At 33.9% G+C, this 13,084-nt stretch overlaps 1 protein-coding gene across 1 annotated transcript in view; it reads right to left on the bottom strand.

Annotated features, from left to right (window-relative positions):
- Positions 1-2,385: 2,385 nt before the first annotated feature.
- Positions 2,386-13,084, bottom strand: part of LOC117332779 (WD repeat and FYVE domain-containing protein 3-like) — a 60,091-nt gene continuing 49,392 nt past the window's right edge. Inside the window, exon 66 of the mRNA XM_033891814.1 lies at positions 2,386-11,552. Within this exon, the coding sequence (XP_033747705.1) occupies positions 11,426-11,552 (127 nt within the window). The 3' untranslated portion in view covers positions 2,386-11,425. The remainder of the gene's footprint in view (positions 11,553-13,084) is intronic.

Raw genomic sequence — 13,084 nt, forward strand, 5'->3', positions numbered from 1 at the left:
CATATATCCGCTATCCAACACATATATCAGCTATCTAACACATATATCCGCTATCTAACTCATATATCCGCTATTTAACACATATATCCGCTATCCAACACATATATCAGCTATCTAACACATATATCCGCTATCTAACACATATATCCGCTATCTAACTCATATGTCCACTACCTAACTCATATGTCCGCTATCTAACTCATATGTCCGCTATCTAACACATATATCCGCTATCTAACACATATATCCGCTATCTATGACATATACCCGCTATCTAACACATATATCCGCTTAGAACGAATATTCATACCCTGCGTACACTACTCTCCGACCATCTGTCAGAAATTGTCCGTCCGTGGTCCAGAGCTACGTTATCGCAGCTAATATCCGCTATCTAACACATATATTCGCTATCTAGCCCATATATCTGCTATTTAACACATATATCTACTATCTAACTCATATATCCGCTATCTAACACATATATCCGCTATCCAATACATACATGTATATCCGCTATCTAACTCATATATCTGCTATCCAACACATCACTATTTGATACATATGTCCACTATTTAATACATATATCCGCTATTTAACACATCACTATTTGATACATATGTCCACTATTTAATACATATATCCGCTATTTAACACATTTATCTGCTATCCAATACATATATCCGCTATCCAACACATCGCTATTTGATACATATATCCGCTATTTAACTCATATGTATGTTATTTAACACATATATCTGCTATCTAACACATATGTCCACTATCTAACACATCTATCCGCTATCTAACACATATGTCTGCTATCCAACACATATATTCGCTATTCAACTCATATGTATGTTATTTGTTTTCATACTACTTTTACAGTACTACACAGAGAGCGATGAAAACCTCAAGCCATAATTATTAATAAAATTCATAGACACGTTGGTTTTGCGAAGAACGGTGAGTGTTTGAGTGCGTCCTTGACGAACTTATAATGTGGCAGAGGAACTGTGAATATCTGCAATTATCTGTTCGTCGAAAGCATAATCTCAGTTACTGAAGAGAAATAGTATTTGGTGTTGAAGTAGTCTTCATTTGACCAGCTGAAGAACAAAGTAATTGAGTATAAACGTTGTTTTGGAGTTAGAACTTCAGCTTCGTTTGCATATTAATTTCAGTGTTTTTGGACATCTGGGACAAAGAATTAATACATACATGTACTTGTTTGTGGTTACTGTTGCATTTTAAGATTTTAATGTACAAAAGGATGTATATAATGGACTTAACCCATGTTCTTCATTTGTCCACACTGTAATTCAGTAGTTCTTCATTTGTCCACACTGTAATTCAGTAGTTCTTCATTTGTCCACACTGTAATTCAGTAGTTCTTCATTTGTCCACACTGTAATTCTGTAGTTCTTCATTTGTTCACACTGTAATTCTGTAGTTCTTCATTTGTCCACACTGTAATGTCAGATTGTTCCAGTTCTCTTTATCATTGGCGTCTCATTTCCTATGGCCTTTCTCACTGGAGACACCCAAGTTCCAGTATCCTTGCTTATTGGCGTCTCCTCAGTTCCGGTTTCCTCACCTCAGATTTCACAACGTGGTGATGTCGTATCAACTTTGAGTTCCTATTTTGCCCCCATGCATTGTAATCATGTGATAATTTTAACTAAAGTAGAATAATCAATATAAAGGCATTTTTAAAACAATTGGCCCATTAGACCTGTATTGCTTGCCCGTTTTGCTGCTTGCCAAGTGGAAATTACACCAAATTAATTTCAATTTCTCTTCAGTAACCAATTCATACCAAATACGATATCCCTGCAATTTTAACCGACAGGAACTAATAATTCCAGATATTTGAAATAAGAGAAGCCAAACGTAAATTGGTTATGGACACACCAAGCACGATGTCCAACAGACACAAATTAAAATAGGTATTTTGGAATGATAAATTTGAATAATTTTGGTTGATTTTCATTCTAGCAAACTACTGGCCTAAAATTATGACCCAGGTGAATGGACAAATGACATGATTTTGGTTTGGTTTGTTTTTGTTTAACGTCCTGTTAACAGCCAGGGTCATTCAAGGACGTGCCAGGTTTTGGAGGTGGAGGAAAGCTGTAGTACCCGGAGAAAATTAAACCACCAGCCTACAGTCAGTACCAGGCAACTGCCCCACGTAGGTTTCGAACTCGCAACCCAGAGGTGGAGGGCTGGTGATAAAGTGTCGGGACACCTTAACCACTCGGCCACTGTGGCCCCTCAGACGACATGACAACATCCTTATGGTCGAAGATAACAATGCATACTTGCACACGAAGCTGTCTTGGTCTTCGGGAATGTTTAGTAAAAACAAGTACACACTCAATATACAATGGTTTAGTGACTTTTGTAGGTTTTATTTACTTCAATCTTACATAACCTTACAACATGAATCGATACATTATCTCTCACATAAGCAGTACACATATTATTTCGTCAACAAAGGGAATCAGCAATGTATTGCAGTTTAACATTCATCATAACGACACAAGAAAAAGTAAAATTTCAATCTATCCCAGAGTGCAGTGCACCCGCAAACCTAGCACAAGGAATCATGGGATAGATTGCTAAAACTTGTCAATAAAAGAATTTCCCTTCCCTGAAACTCTTCACAATATCTGATTAACTACCTACTGAATGATCATCATAATTGTGGTGTCTAACACAGCGGGAATCACAGATCATACTTTAAAGGTGTCAATGGAATTATACTGTTTTGTTGACATCAATGAAGACACTTTAACAACATGAGATACAAATGTCCTGTAGAAGCTATGGTGTGTTTAAGCAGATCAGAAGCAAATGGAACAAATCCTAACATTGAGAAAGATTAAACATTTTGCTGAAAGAATGTTTGTTTATGAAAGCATCCTTTTTTCAAAACCAGTGCATTATAATTTCCCACCATGAACTGCTTTTAGCCATAGATAGAACTGAATTTTATACTCCTAGTACTATTATATTATTACCATTAATCATTACTAAACGTATGTTCTTTGAGGACATGTTCCTGACATAGATACAAGTCATATTATCTGCCCCGACATACTATTAACATATACTGTACTTTGTGGTTATAGAACAAACAAATCTAAATGACTAGATTTCTGATTAAAACAAAGAAAAAAAAAGAAAAAAAACTGATGCATAATGAAAGCACATTTCATATTCAATTAACTTATGTTAGTGTAGTTTTCTGATATTGAAATATATTAAATATCTACTTTAAACTATAAATGTACAATATTAGTTTGAACAGACCAAAATAAATATATATCTCTATCAATTTTTTTTTAAGTGAGACAGAATTTGTGAAAATACTATATAGATCTGCATACCATCGATGTTTGGCAAGTGCAGTTGTACTCAAAAGCAAGGCTGCATCAAATCTCTCTCCATTAACAGTTGGAAACTTTAGTGAGGATTTTTTGGAGTGAAGATGTTTCCTTAGGAACATCTTATATGCTAATAAACAAGATATTTTGATGCTGATATATTTTCTCTCACTCTCGATATATCACTCTCAAACAAGGTTTTCTGTATGATCAGAAATCATGATTGACAATTTATCTTATTCTACATTTATCTACTGACTGTAAACATGTACCTACTTAATCAATCTCCTGTTTTGTTTTCTGTTTCTATATATACACACATATTTTCAACATTATCCCTAATTACAGGAGTAACCATTCTTTTCTCTGGTTAAATAGTAATGAAAAGTAATAAAAGCTACACAATCAGGTAGTATAAATTCTATGAAATGTCCTAGGTTGTAAAACATATTATGCCCTTACTATGATTTTCTAATAAACACTAACAACCATGATTAACACAGAAACAACATCTTATTTTGGTCCACTTCCGTAACAAATCAAAATTGAAATTATGTGTGAACACTGAGCTAAATAGTTATATGTAAAATATTTTCTCCTACGTTTGACAGACATGAATAAACAAATTCATTTTCATTAAAACATGTAAAGGCATCAGGACCAACAAGAAATGTGGAGACATAATCCATGATTACACAGGAAGGTGGTGGAGAGGAGAAACCCGTTTCTAGTTACATCGCCAGGTAGATCTAGTAGAGTATTATCTACAGTAGTGAATCTGTAGGGATTGATACTGAAGTCTAAACATTCTTCCTTACATCAACAGTTGTAATATTTGTAGTCACAAAACAGTTCTGTGGGTTAAACAAAGAAGAACACACAAGGATTTAGATTCAGTGGGTTAACATAGTAGAACACACAAAGATTTAGACTCAGTGGGTTAACATAGTAGAACACACAAAGATTTAGACTCAGTGGGTTCAACATAGAAGTACACACAAGGATTTAGACTCAGTGGGGTAATCATCGTAGAACACACAAGGATTTAGACTCAGTGGGTTAACATAGTAGAACACACAAGGATTTAGACTCAGTGAGTTCAACAAAGAAGTACACACAATGATTTTATCTCAGTGGGGTAATTAATTACAGGACACATTGGATTTTGACTACCCAATATAAGAACCCAAGAAACCAACAAATAACATAAAACAAGACTATCACAGGATCATATTTATCGACAGAACCCAGAGTTAATATGTTTTTACCTAGAGTTAATATGACTTTACCCAGAGTTAATATGTTTGACTTTACCCAGAGTTAATATGATTGACTTTACCCAGAGTTAATATGTTTGACTTTACCCAGAGTTAATATGTTTGACTTTACCCAGAGTTAATATGTTTGACTTTACCCAGAGTTAATATGTTTGACTTTACCCAGAGTTAATATGTTTGACTTTACCCAGAGTTAATATGTTTGACTTTACCCAGAGTTAATATGGCTTTATACCTAACTGGCGGATGGGTGGGGTTAGCTTTTCTCTAGTTAATCTCTATAAATTCTGATCTATGAATATTTTTCACAGTTGAAAAACTAAAGTTATCTTTGTGAATAACCAAAGAAGAACTGGCCTTATATAAGGAATGCAGACACCATAACTATGGAAATGTAACCATTTCTATATCTAAGTCATTAACTACAGATATCAACCAATTACAACCTGACGTTACCATGGGTGAAAGTGTCCAATTCTGGAAATACTGAAATTGCTGGTTTTGCCAAAAGACATGTTTGGGGGAAATACTGAATTCAGTATCACTGCTGAAAACTTCACCCAGTATTTCTTTACAACTTATATGTTTCACGGAGACTTTGAAGTAAATATAAACATATTATGCTCTAATAAATTATTTTCTGAAATTCTTTCTGAACTTTGGTTACTTGTATTCATTGTAGGATGCATTAAATCAATTCACACATTTGACATGACATAAATAAGAACAATCAAGAGTTCAACATAAATCATATGACATAAATTAAGAAAATCACTTTGTTTTTAAATAAAGAATCACAAAACAAATGACATTTATTTTTCTAACATATGGTATAATGGTTCCATATTTTGTCGCATTAAAACATAATTTGAACATTTCTTTCCATATTGCACAAGAAAACAACACTGGCATTAATATTGTAGGGCCTTCATCAACAAAAGGTTAAGAGATTAACACATGGAGTCCAATATATCTGTTGAGCACCACAGGTAGGAGTGCCTTTATGTCAGCTGAAGATCAATAGATTTTAAATTAGTTAATAAATCACCTTAATTGGTGCTGGTAGTATAGGTTCAGAAAACTAAATTTTCAGTTATTGCAACAAAAAGGAATGTTTGTTTTGATTACCTATAACTCAACACCATAATCCACCACCTCTTAACAAGTACTTGTTATTCCTGATTATACAATATGATGTTTAACGACTTCAGGTATAATCTATTGCCTTACATATAAACTCAAAGGTAAAAACATTTAAAATGTTAGAACCAGGTGTAGCCTCAAACTTGGCCTAACCATGGATAACAGCAAAATAGGCCTGAAGCTGAGATAAGTTTCAACCAAAATGATATCTTTATTTAAGCTGAAAGTACAGTTTAACCTGCCGTTATATCAAGTCTATTTCATCTTTTTTTATTGAGTATATTTTGTTTAGAAACATACCTGATTAACAAGATTACCTTTAACTAAGTATATTCATGTTAATACCTAAAGTTTCTAACCATGAACAGTTCAGGTTAACCCTACATAACCAGATTACCTTTGACCAGGTATAACCATGTTAACACCTATAGTCTCTAACCATGTACAGTTCAGTTAAACCTTATATAATCAGATTACCTTTGACCTGGTATAACCATGTTAACCCTACATAACGAGATTACCTTTGACCAGGTATAACCATGTTAACCCTACATAACGAGATTAGCTTTGACCTGGTATAACCATGTTAACCCTACATAACCAGATTACCTTTGACCAGGTATAACCATGTTAACACCTATTGTCTCTAACTATGTACAGTTCAGTTAAACCTTATATAATCAGATTACCTTTGACCAGGTATAACCGTGTTAACACATATAGTCTCTAACCATGTACAGTTCAGTTTAACCGTACATAACCAGATTACCTTTGACCTGGTATAACCATGTTAACCCTACATAATCAGATTACCTTTGACCAGGTATAACCATGTTAACCCTACATAACCAGATTACCTTTGATCAGGTATAACCATGTTAACCGTACATAACCAGATTACCTTTGACCTGGTATAACCATGTTAACCGTACATAACCAGATTACCTTTGACCTGGTATAACCATGTTAACCCTACATAACCAGATTACCTTTGACCTGGTATAACCATGTTAACCCTACATAACCAGATTACCTTTGACCTGGTATAACCATGTTAACCGTACATAACCAGATTACCTTTGATCAGGTATAACCTTGTTAACACATATAGTCTCTAACCATGTACAGTTCAGTTTAACCGTACATAACCAGATTACCTTTGACCTGGTATAACCATGTTAACCGTACATAACCAGATTACCTTTGACCTGGTATAACCATGCTAACCCTACATAACCAGATTACCTTTGATCAGGTATAACCATGTTAACCGTACATAACCAGATTACCTTTGATCAGGTATAACCTTGTTAACACATATAGTCTCTAATAATGTACAGTTTAACCTTATATAACCGAGCTTTATATCAAAGAGTACTGTAAATAAAATGATAATAATAGATCTCCTTTAAATAAATGATCAACACTGTGGTCAAATATATGACTTAATTACTAAACACCTTGACTGGTACTGCAACAGTTTTTTCAAACACACACCAATCCAGCATCAAATCCAATTCACCAACAATCTTATTTCCCTAATCTATTGTCTGACATTGCGACATTACAAATTGTCACCATATCATTTTTAAATGGTTGAATATGAATTAATAAAAATGTTTCATTTTTCATATTTTCTTAAGCATAACTAATCAATGATCTGGTCCAGGGATTTAACATGATATATCATAGAAAGAAAGCGGAGCAAAGGCCTACTGGTACTTCATCTAGTTCTATAAACAGGCTGGCTAATAAAGTCAGAACTTGATTGTTCGTGGTTGGGAATTATCTAAGGTCTCATGAATGATGGCTACAAGTCAGTCAGACAATACTAGCACTAAAGTGAAAATTATCCTAAATAACTACAGATCCATCCCTGTCCTCTACAAACACACGATCCCAGTTCCTTATGTTTCTGATAATATAATGCATTACATTAAGGTTAAGATTTGATACTAACCATGTACGTTTGAAGTTAAACAAATGCCAGGCTGAGTTTAGTTATATGTAACGTGATACAGAACAAATAATAGAACATGTGGTGAGATTCCTCACAATGTGGATAACGTACATGTGCTTGATGTTATGATATCGTGGGTAACATAAATGTGCTGGATGTTATGATATTGTGGGTAACGTACATGTGCTGGATGTTATGATATCGTGGATAACATACATGTGCTGGATGTTATGATATTGTGGGTAACATAAATGTGCTGGATGTTATGATATCGTGGGTAACATAAATGTGCTGGATGTTATGATATCGTGGGTAACATAAATGTGCTGGATGTTATGATATCGTGGGTAACATAAATGTGCTGGATGTTATGATATCGTGGGTAACATAAATGTGCTGGATGTTATGATATTGTGGATAACGTACATGTGCTTGATGTTATGATATAGTGAACAGTGAATTTGGCTACACGATCAGGAAAATCCTAATCATTTCCAGTGAGGCCCTTTTGTAGTGATGGCAGTGATAATCAAAAAACCATTATTGGTTGAAAAATTACGAAATAAATACAATGAGGTTAGTTTTATCACCTAAAGCAATAAGGTTATTTAGTGAATCAACACAGTGCCCACACAATATGGACTACGGCAGTATCCTTTTCCTCCAGTCACCTTTTTCCATTACAACAAAATACCAAGTTAACAATTACTTATATGCTGAATTTAACTTAAAATGCAATGATTTAAGTTTGAATACAGACATACTTTACACACTGAATTTAACTTAAAGAATTAAATCAATAAACTGAAACTTTGGATACCAATACATGTACCAGGTACTTTGAAATTACCTTCCAAATGCCCATAGTCTAACCACAGACTATGTATACAGTATAATTTAAACATTCACAGCTTATAATTTCTTAACAAAAAACAATAATGCACAGTACCAAATGCTTTAAAACTGAAAAACAGTTCAGTTCATAGGTACTTAACAATGAACCTCATTACAATTATGCAAATGAATCTCAAACATATACAAGTAATCATCTTCAGATTTTCTTTTTTAAGAAACAGTAAACTGAATTCTTTCAATAAAAGTGATACTATTTCACCTCTAAAACACCAATTCTAGATGCTATATTCGAAGGACAGGTCTTGCTTTTTTTCTCTATGATGATATGAATGGGATCTACATTTGATAATACAACATGTTTATAAAACACCATGATAAAATAGAGAATAAAGGTGAAAACCTATAACAATACAATTAGTGCAAATATTTACCGACATGACAATTTATATATACAATTCACATAAACAAATGGAAGTGGAATTTATCTTGATTTTAAACATGTAACAGTTCGATATACATTCTGGTGCTTCTGTACATTGGATAGCGGCCATTTACATGACCCACATTACACTGTATAATGTATATACTCTAGACAATCACATAAAGGGCAACAACATGAAAAGATAAAATATCACAGATAGCTATTGACAGAAACAGAACATCTCTATATGCAACTCTAGTATGGTTTATGGTATTTATATAACTATATAACTAGTTTCTGTTCTACAACCTTGGCTTTGGTGCGGAAGTACTTATTAAAGTGACAATATACACACACATGAAGGACATGTATATACCATATATACAAGCAAGCACAACATGTATTATGAACGTATGTATTGTTGGTTTCATCTTCTCTAGTGAATGTTACTTTTCACTGAGTCTGAAGATTGAAAACTTGCATAATAACTATAGCTCCAATCCTCTTTAGAACTTTTATGATGTTACTAATAAGTTACAGCTAAAACTCTGTACAAAGACATCACAACACAATGACCTTTTGATCAAACATTTCAGGCAATGACTGGTACATTTCAGACAAGGCCCATATCTACCCTACACTTGGTGTAACCAGATGTTCTGCCAGATTGACAGTGGGCCGTAGACTTGGACAAGTTCTAAACTACATACTTGTGTCATAAACAAAACATATTTCATGGACAATGTTGAAAAGAAATCTAGATTCATACATTCCCCATCTCATAATCATATTACATTTTGTCCTGACTATAATATAAATGTGTGTTAAAATAATCCCCAATTTGAAAATTTCATATTAACCTTTTTATGAAACAACACTGGAAAACAATCCTATTTCACAGTACATCAAGCACGCTAAAAACAAGCTATGTTACACTGTTGACAGGACCCTGTCAATCGCATGGGCAGACTGTTGATACCTTTATCTCCAGCAAAGTGTCGTTCTAACAATCAAATTTACGTAAACACACAAAAAAAAGATTTTTTTGGAAAAAATCCTTTTGAATTTCAATAATCAATACAATATCAATGATTTTTTGCTAAATTAATCTCTTAACATAGTCATTTTTGGGTACTATAAACAAACTTTTAATTTACATGTACTATTGATTGGCTCAAGAGTACCAGTCCTGGGAATGTGTAGTATAATTCCAGCACAGACAAATGATGTATTGCACATTCAGAAATACCCTGCAGAGGAATGAATTATGGTTGATCATGTCACATAAGAGGAATTCCTCTAATGATCATGCTACACTAGACAGCTCAATGATATAACATTCTAAAACGATTTTCATTTATGCTATGCAAGATGAATCTATTAATCTCATATTTTCATATTCAAGATCATGTATACAAATGATTCCAATTATATACATGACAGATATTATATCATCTCGTCAGATACCTAGTGACTATATCTAATGCCAAACTTAATAGAAAGTCTGGACTAATTTTGGCAACTGTTTCACAATTTCTGTGAAAAATCCATTCCTCCTCAACCTTCCGCGATCTTCACAATAAGTTGTATGTTGTAGCTGTATTTCAAAGACAAGTCCTTTGAGATCACTCCTGCACAGTTACAAAATCATTGAATGGTTTTCTTCCTCCAGTTAAGTGGGTTTCTTCTCACAAATTTTATCACAAGTACGATAGACTGAGGTTTGCGATACATCAAAACAACTGATCTTTCCTCAGGTGTCATTAAAACAAGGACAAAAGTCCTTACTATATGGCCTCGTCACACTGAGTCTCACTGCTATAGTGGTATCACTATATGACATACAGTATTGGCATAGTCTAGAACCACTGTACAGTGTGGTATATCAATTCTAGACAGGGTCAGGTGTAACTAATGACTTATGCAGTCTGTGACTTACTATGACTTGGTCAGCCATTAATAATAATATTGCCATATGGTCCTAACAGTAGATTTGGTAAGTTGTTAAAGACTGTCATTGATTGTAGACTAGGCCTTAATATTCCCGGACAACAAAATATGTTTATTTGAAGACTTGCTGGCGTGGTATCAAAGACTTACGTAGATTGATAGACACTGCTACATGTATCTATTGTGTAAATGAAGATTTGCACATATGGCTGATGACTCCCAAATGTGTCTGACAAATTCTACACCTGTATATGTCATCATACAACTTGTAGACATGTCACATTAATTGTAGTTTCAGCCTGAATGCAGGTCTTGAGATTTGCTGTGAGTAGTGGTATCATATGAATAGTATTTGCAGTCCAAAGGCATTTCTAAAGACATAACTGATGGTACATGAACTATATCTGGGGCCTAATGAAGGCAGGCCTTATGACTTGCTGTGAGTAATGTCAGTTGCAGCCTGCTGGGCCTTGATGATATTGTAGCATGCCTGGCACACTCGTACTGGTCTCAGGATCCGAAGTCGCCTGATCTCCGTCTCGTACTTACTACATCTGAAAACAAGACAAAGATCATGTTACAAAACATGACAATGATCATGTTACAAAATTATATAGGTAGGACTAAATAAAAAACAAAATCAAATCTTCACAAATACAGTCAAACGTTCCTAAACCCTTCAAGCATGGTACATATTAATATTTGGCCGGAGAGGGTTCAGTTTGGAGTAGTGATCCATTTTGACAGGTCAGGATCCAGGGATAATATTGATTGAATGACATTTCATAATTTTGAAGCAGTATTAATATCATGGAAGTGAAGGAATACATAGAATGCAGAATTTATAAACATTAACTAAATAATGAAGTTCTTTACTGATTGCAAAGGTATGCTATAATTACATTATGAAGCTTGATATATCATTAGCTTCCTTATCATATGTGAATTTGTCCCGAGAGTGACCCGTTCTGGGCCTCATGCAAATTAGATGTGAATCTCCAGCTTTCTAACAAAATAGAGGATATCTAACAGTGTCTTCAGTAATACCAAATATATTTCACGGGTGGGGCTAATATTTTGATATTTTTCACGAGTGCGCAGCATGCCCCGTATGCTAACTAGGCCTACAGTTCCCTAAAAAAAGTAGTTCCCCCTGTCCAGGTGCTGACATATATGTCAGGCTTTCTGATTGAAAAATATCACTTTTATAGAATAAATAATTTTTGATATTTCACTGGTAAAAATGTAATAAACTTGTTTTCTTATGGCTAACAGACAGTATTGATTTGATGATGAATGATTTTAGCTTGTTTTGATTAATACACAAGTCATTCTCTTCTTATTGGTATTATGTACCAATATACCTACTACACGCGTATACCCCAAGACAAAGCTTAAGACAACGATTGCCACAAGTGTCGATTTCAGTCAGTTGGCTAAGTACCTGTTATGTTCGGAAGTTTTTTATTACTATAATATAGAAGGAACGATTCTGTACATCACCACTACGTTCGTTATCAAGAGGTGATTGGTTTTGGGAAGTTGCAATGTATCTATTTCCTTGTAATATGTCAAAAATTTATGTATAAGAATCAGATTCAAAAACATAAATTGTCATTTGAAATCACAAACAATCTCACGCCAAAAATAATTTACTAACTTCTAAGAGTGAACAAGAATGGATTAACTTCTTGGAGTCAACATCAATGGACTACCTCATAGGAGTCATTCGAAGTGTATACAATTTAGAAGAATCAATGCTGCTTCTAGGGAGAGTGTCCCGATTTAACATTTTGTTCTTATGTTTAATATTAAAACCAGAAACAAATTTTGAAGTTATATACTGATTGAGTGTTCATGTCTTAAAAGTAATAAACAAACGTTTATATTTTCATGGAAAGGGTTTTAATTTCCCATTAGTAGCAGTTCCATTGCATGTTGAATAAGAGAACCAAATTTCACTGAAATCTATATCACCCTTACTACTTAATGTCACTCACAAACCAATTAGACATTACTCATAAAACTTTCCACAATGATCAGAGAGTGCATGTACTGAGTAAATTTTGAGGCTTAATTTTTAACA

Source organism: Pecten maximus, chromosome 1, assembly GCF_902652985.1.
Source record: "Pecten maximus chromosome 1, xPecMax1.1, whole genome shotgun sequence".
In the NCBI taxonomy this organism is placed as follows: domain Eukaryota; kingdom Metazoa; phylum Mollusca; class Bivalvia; order Pectinida; family Pectinidae; genus Pecten; species Pecten maximus.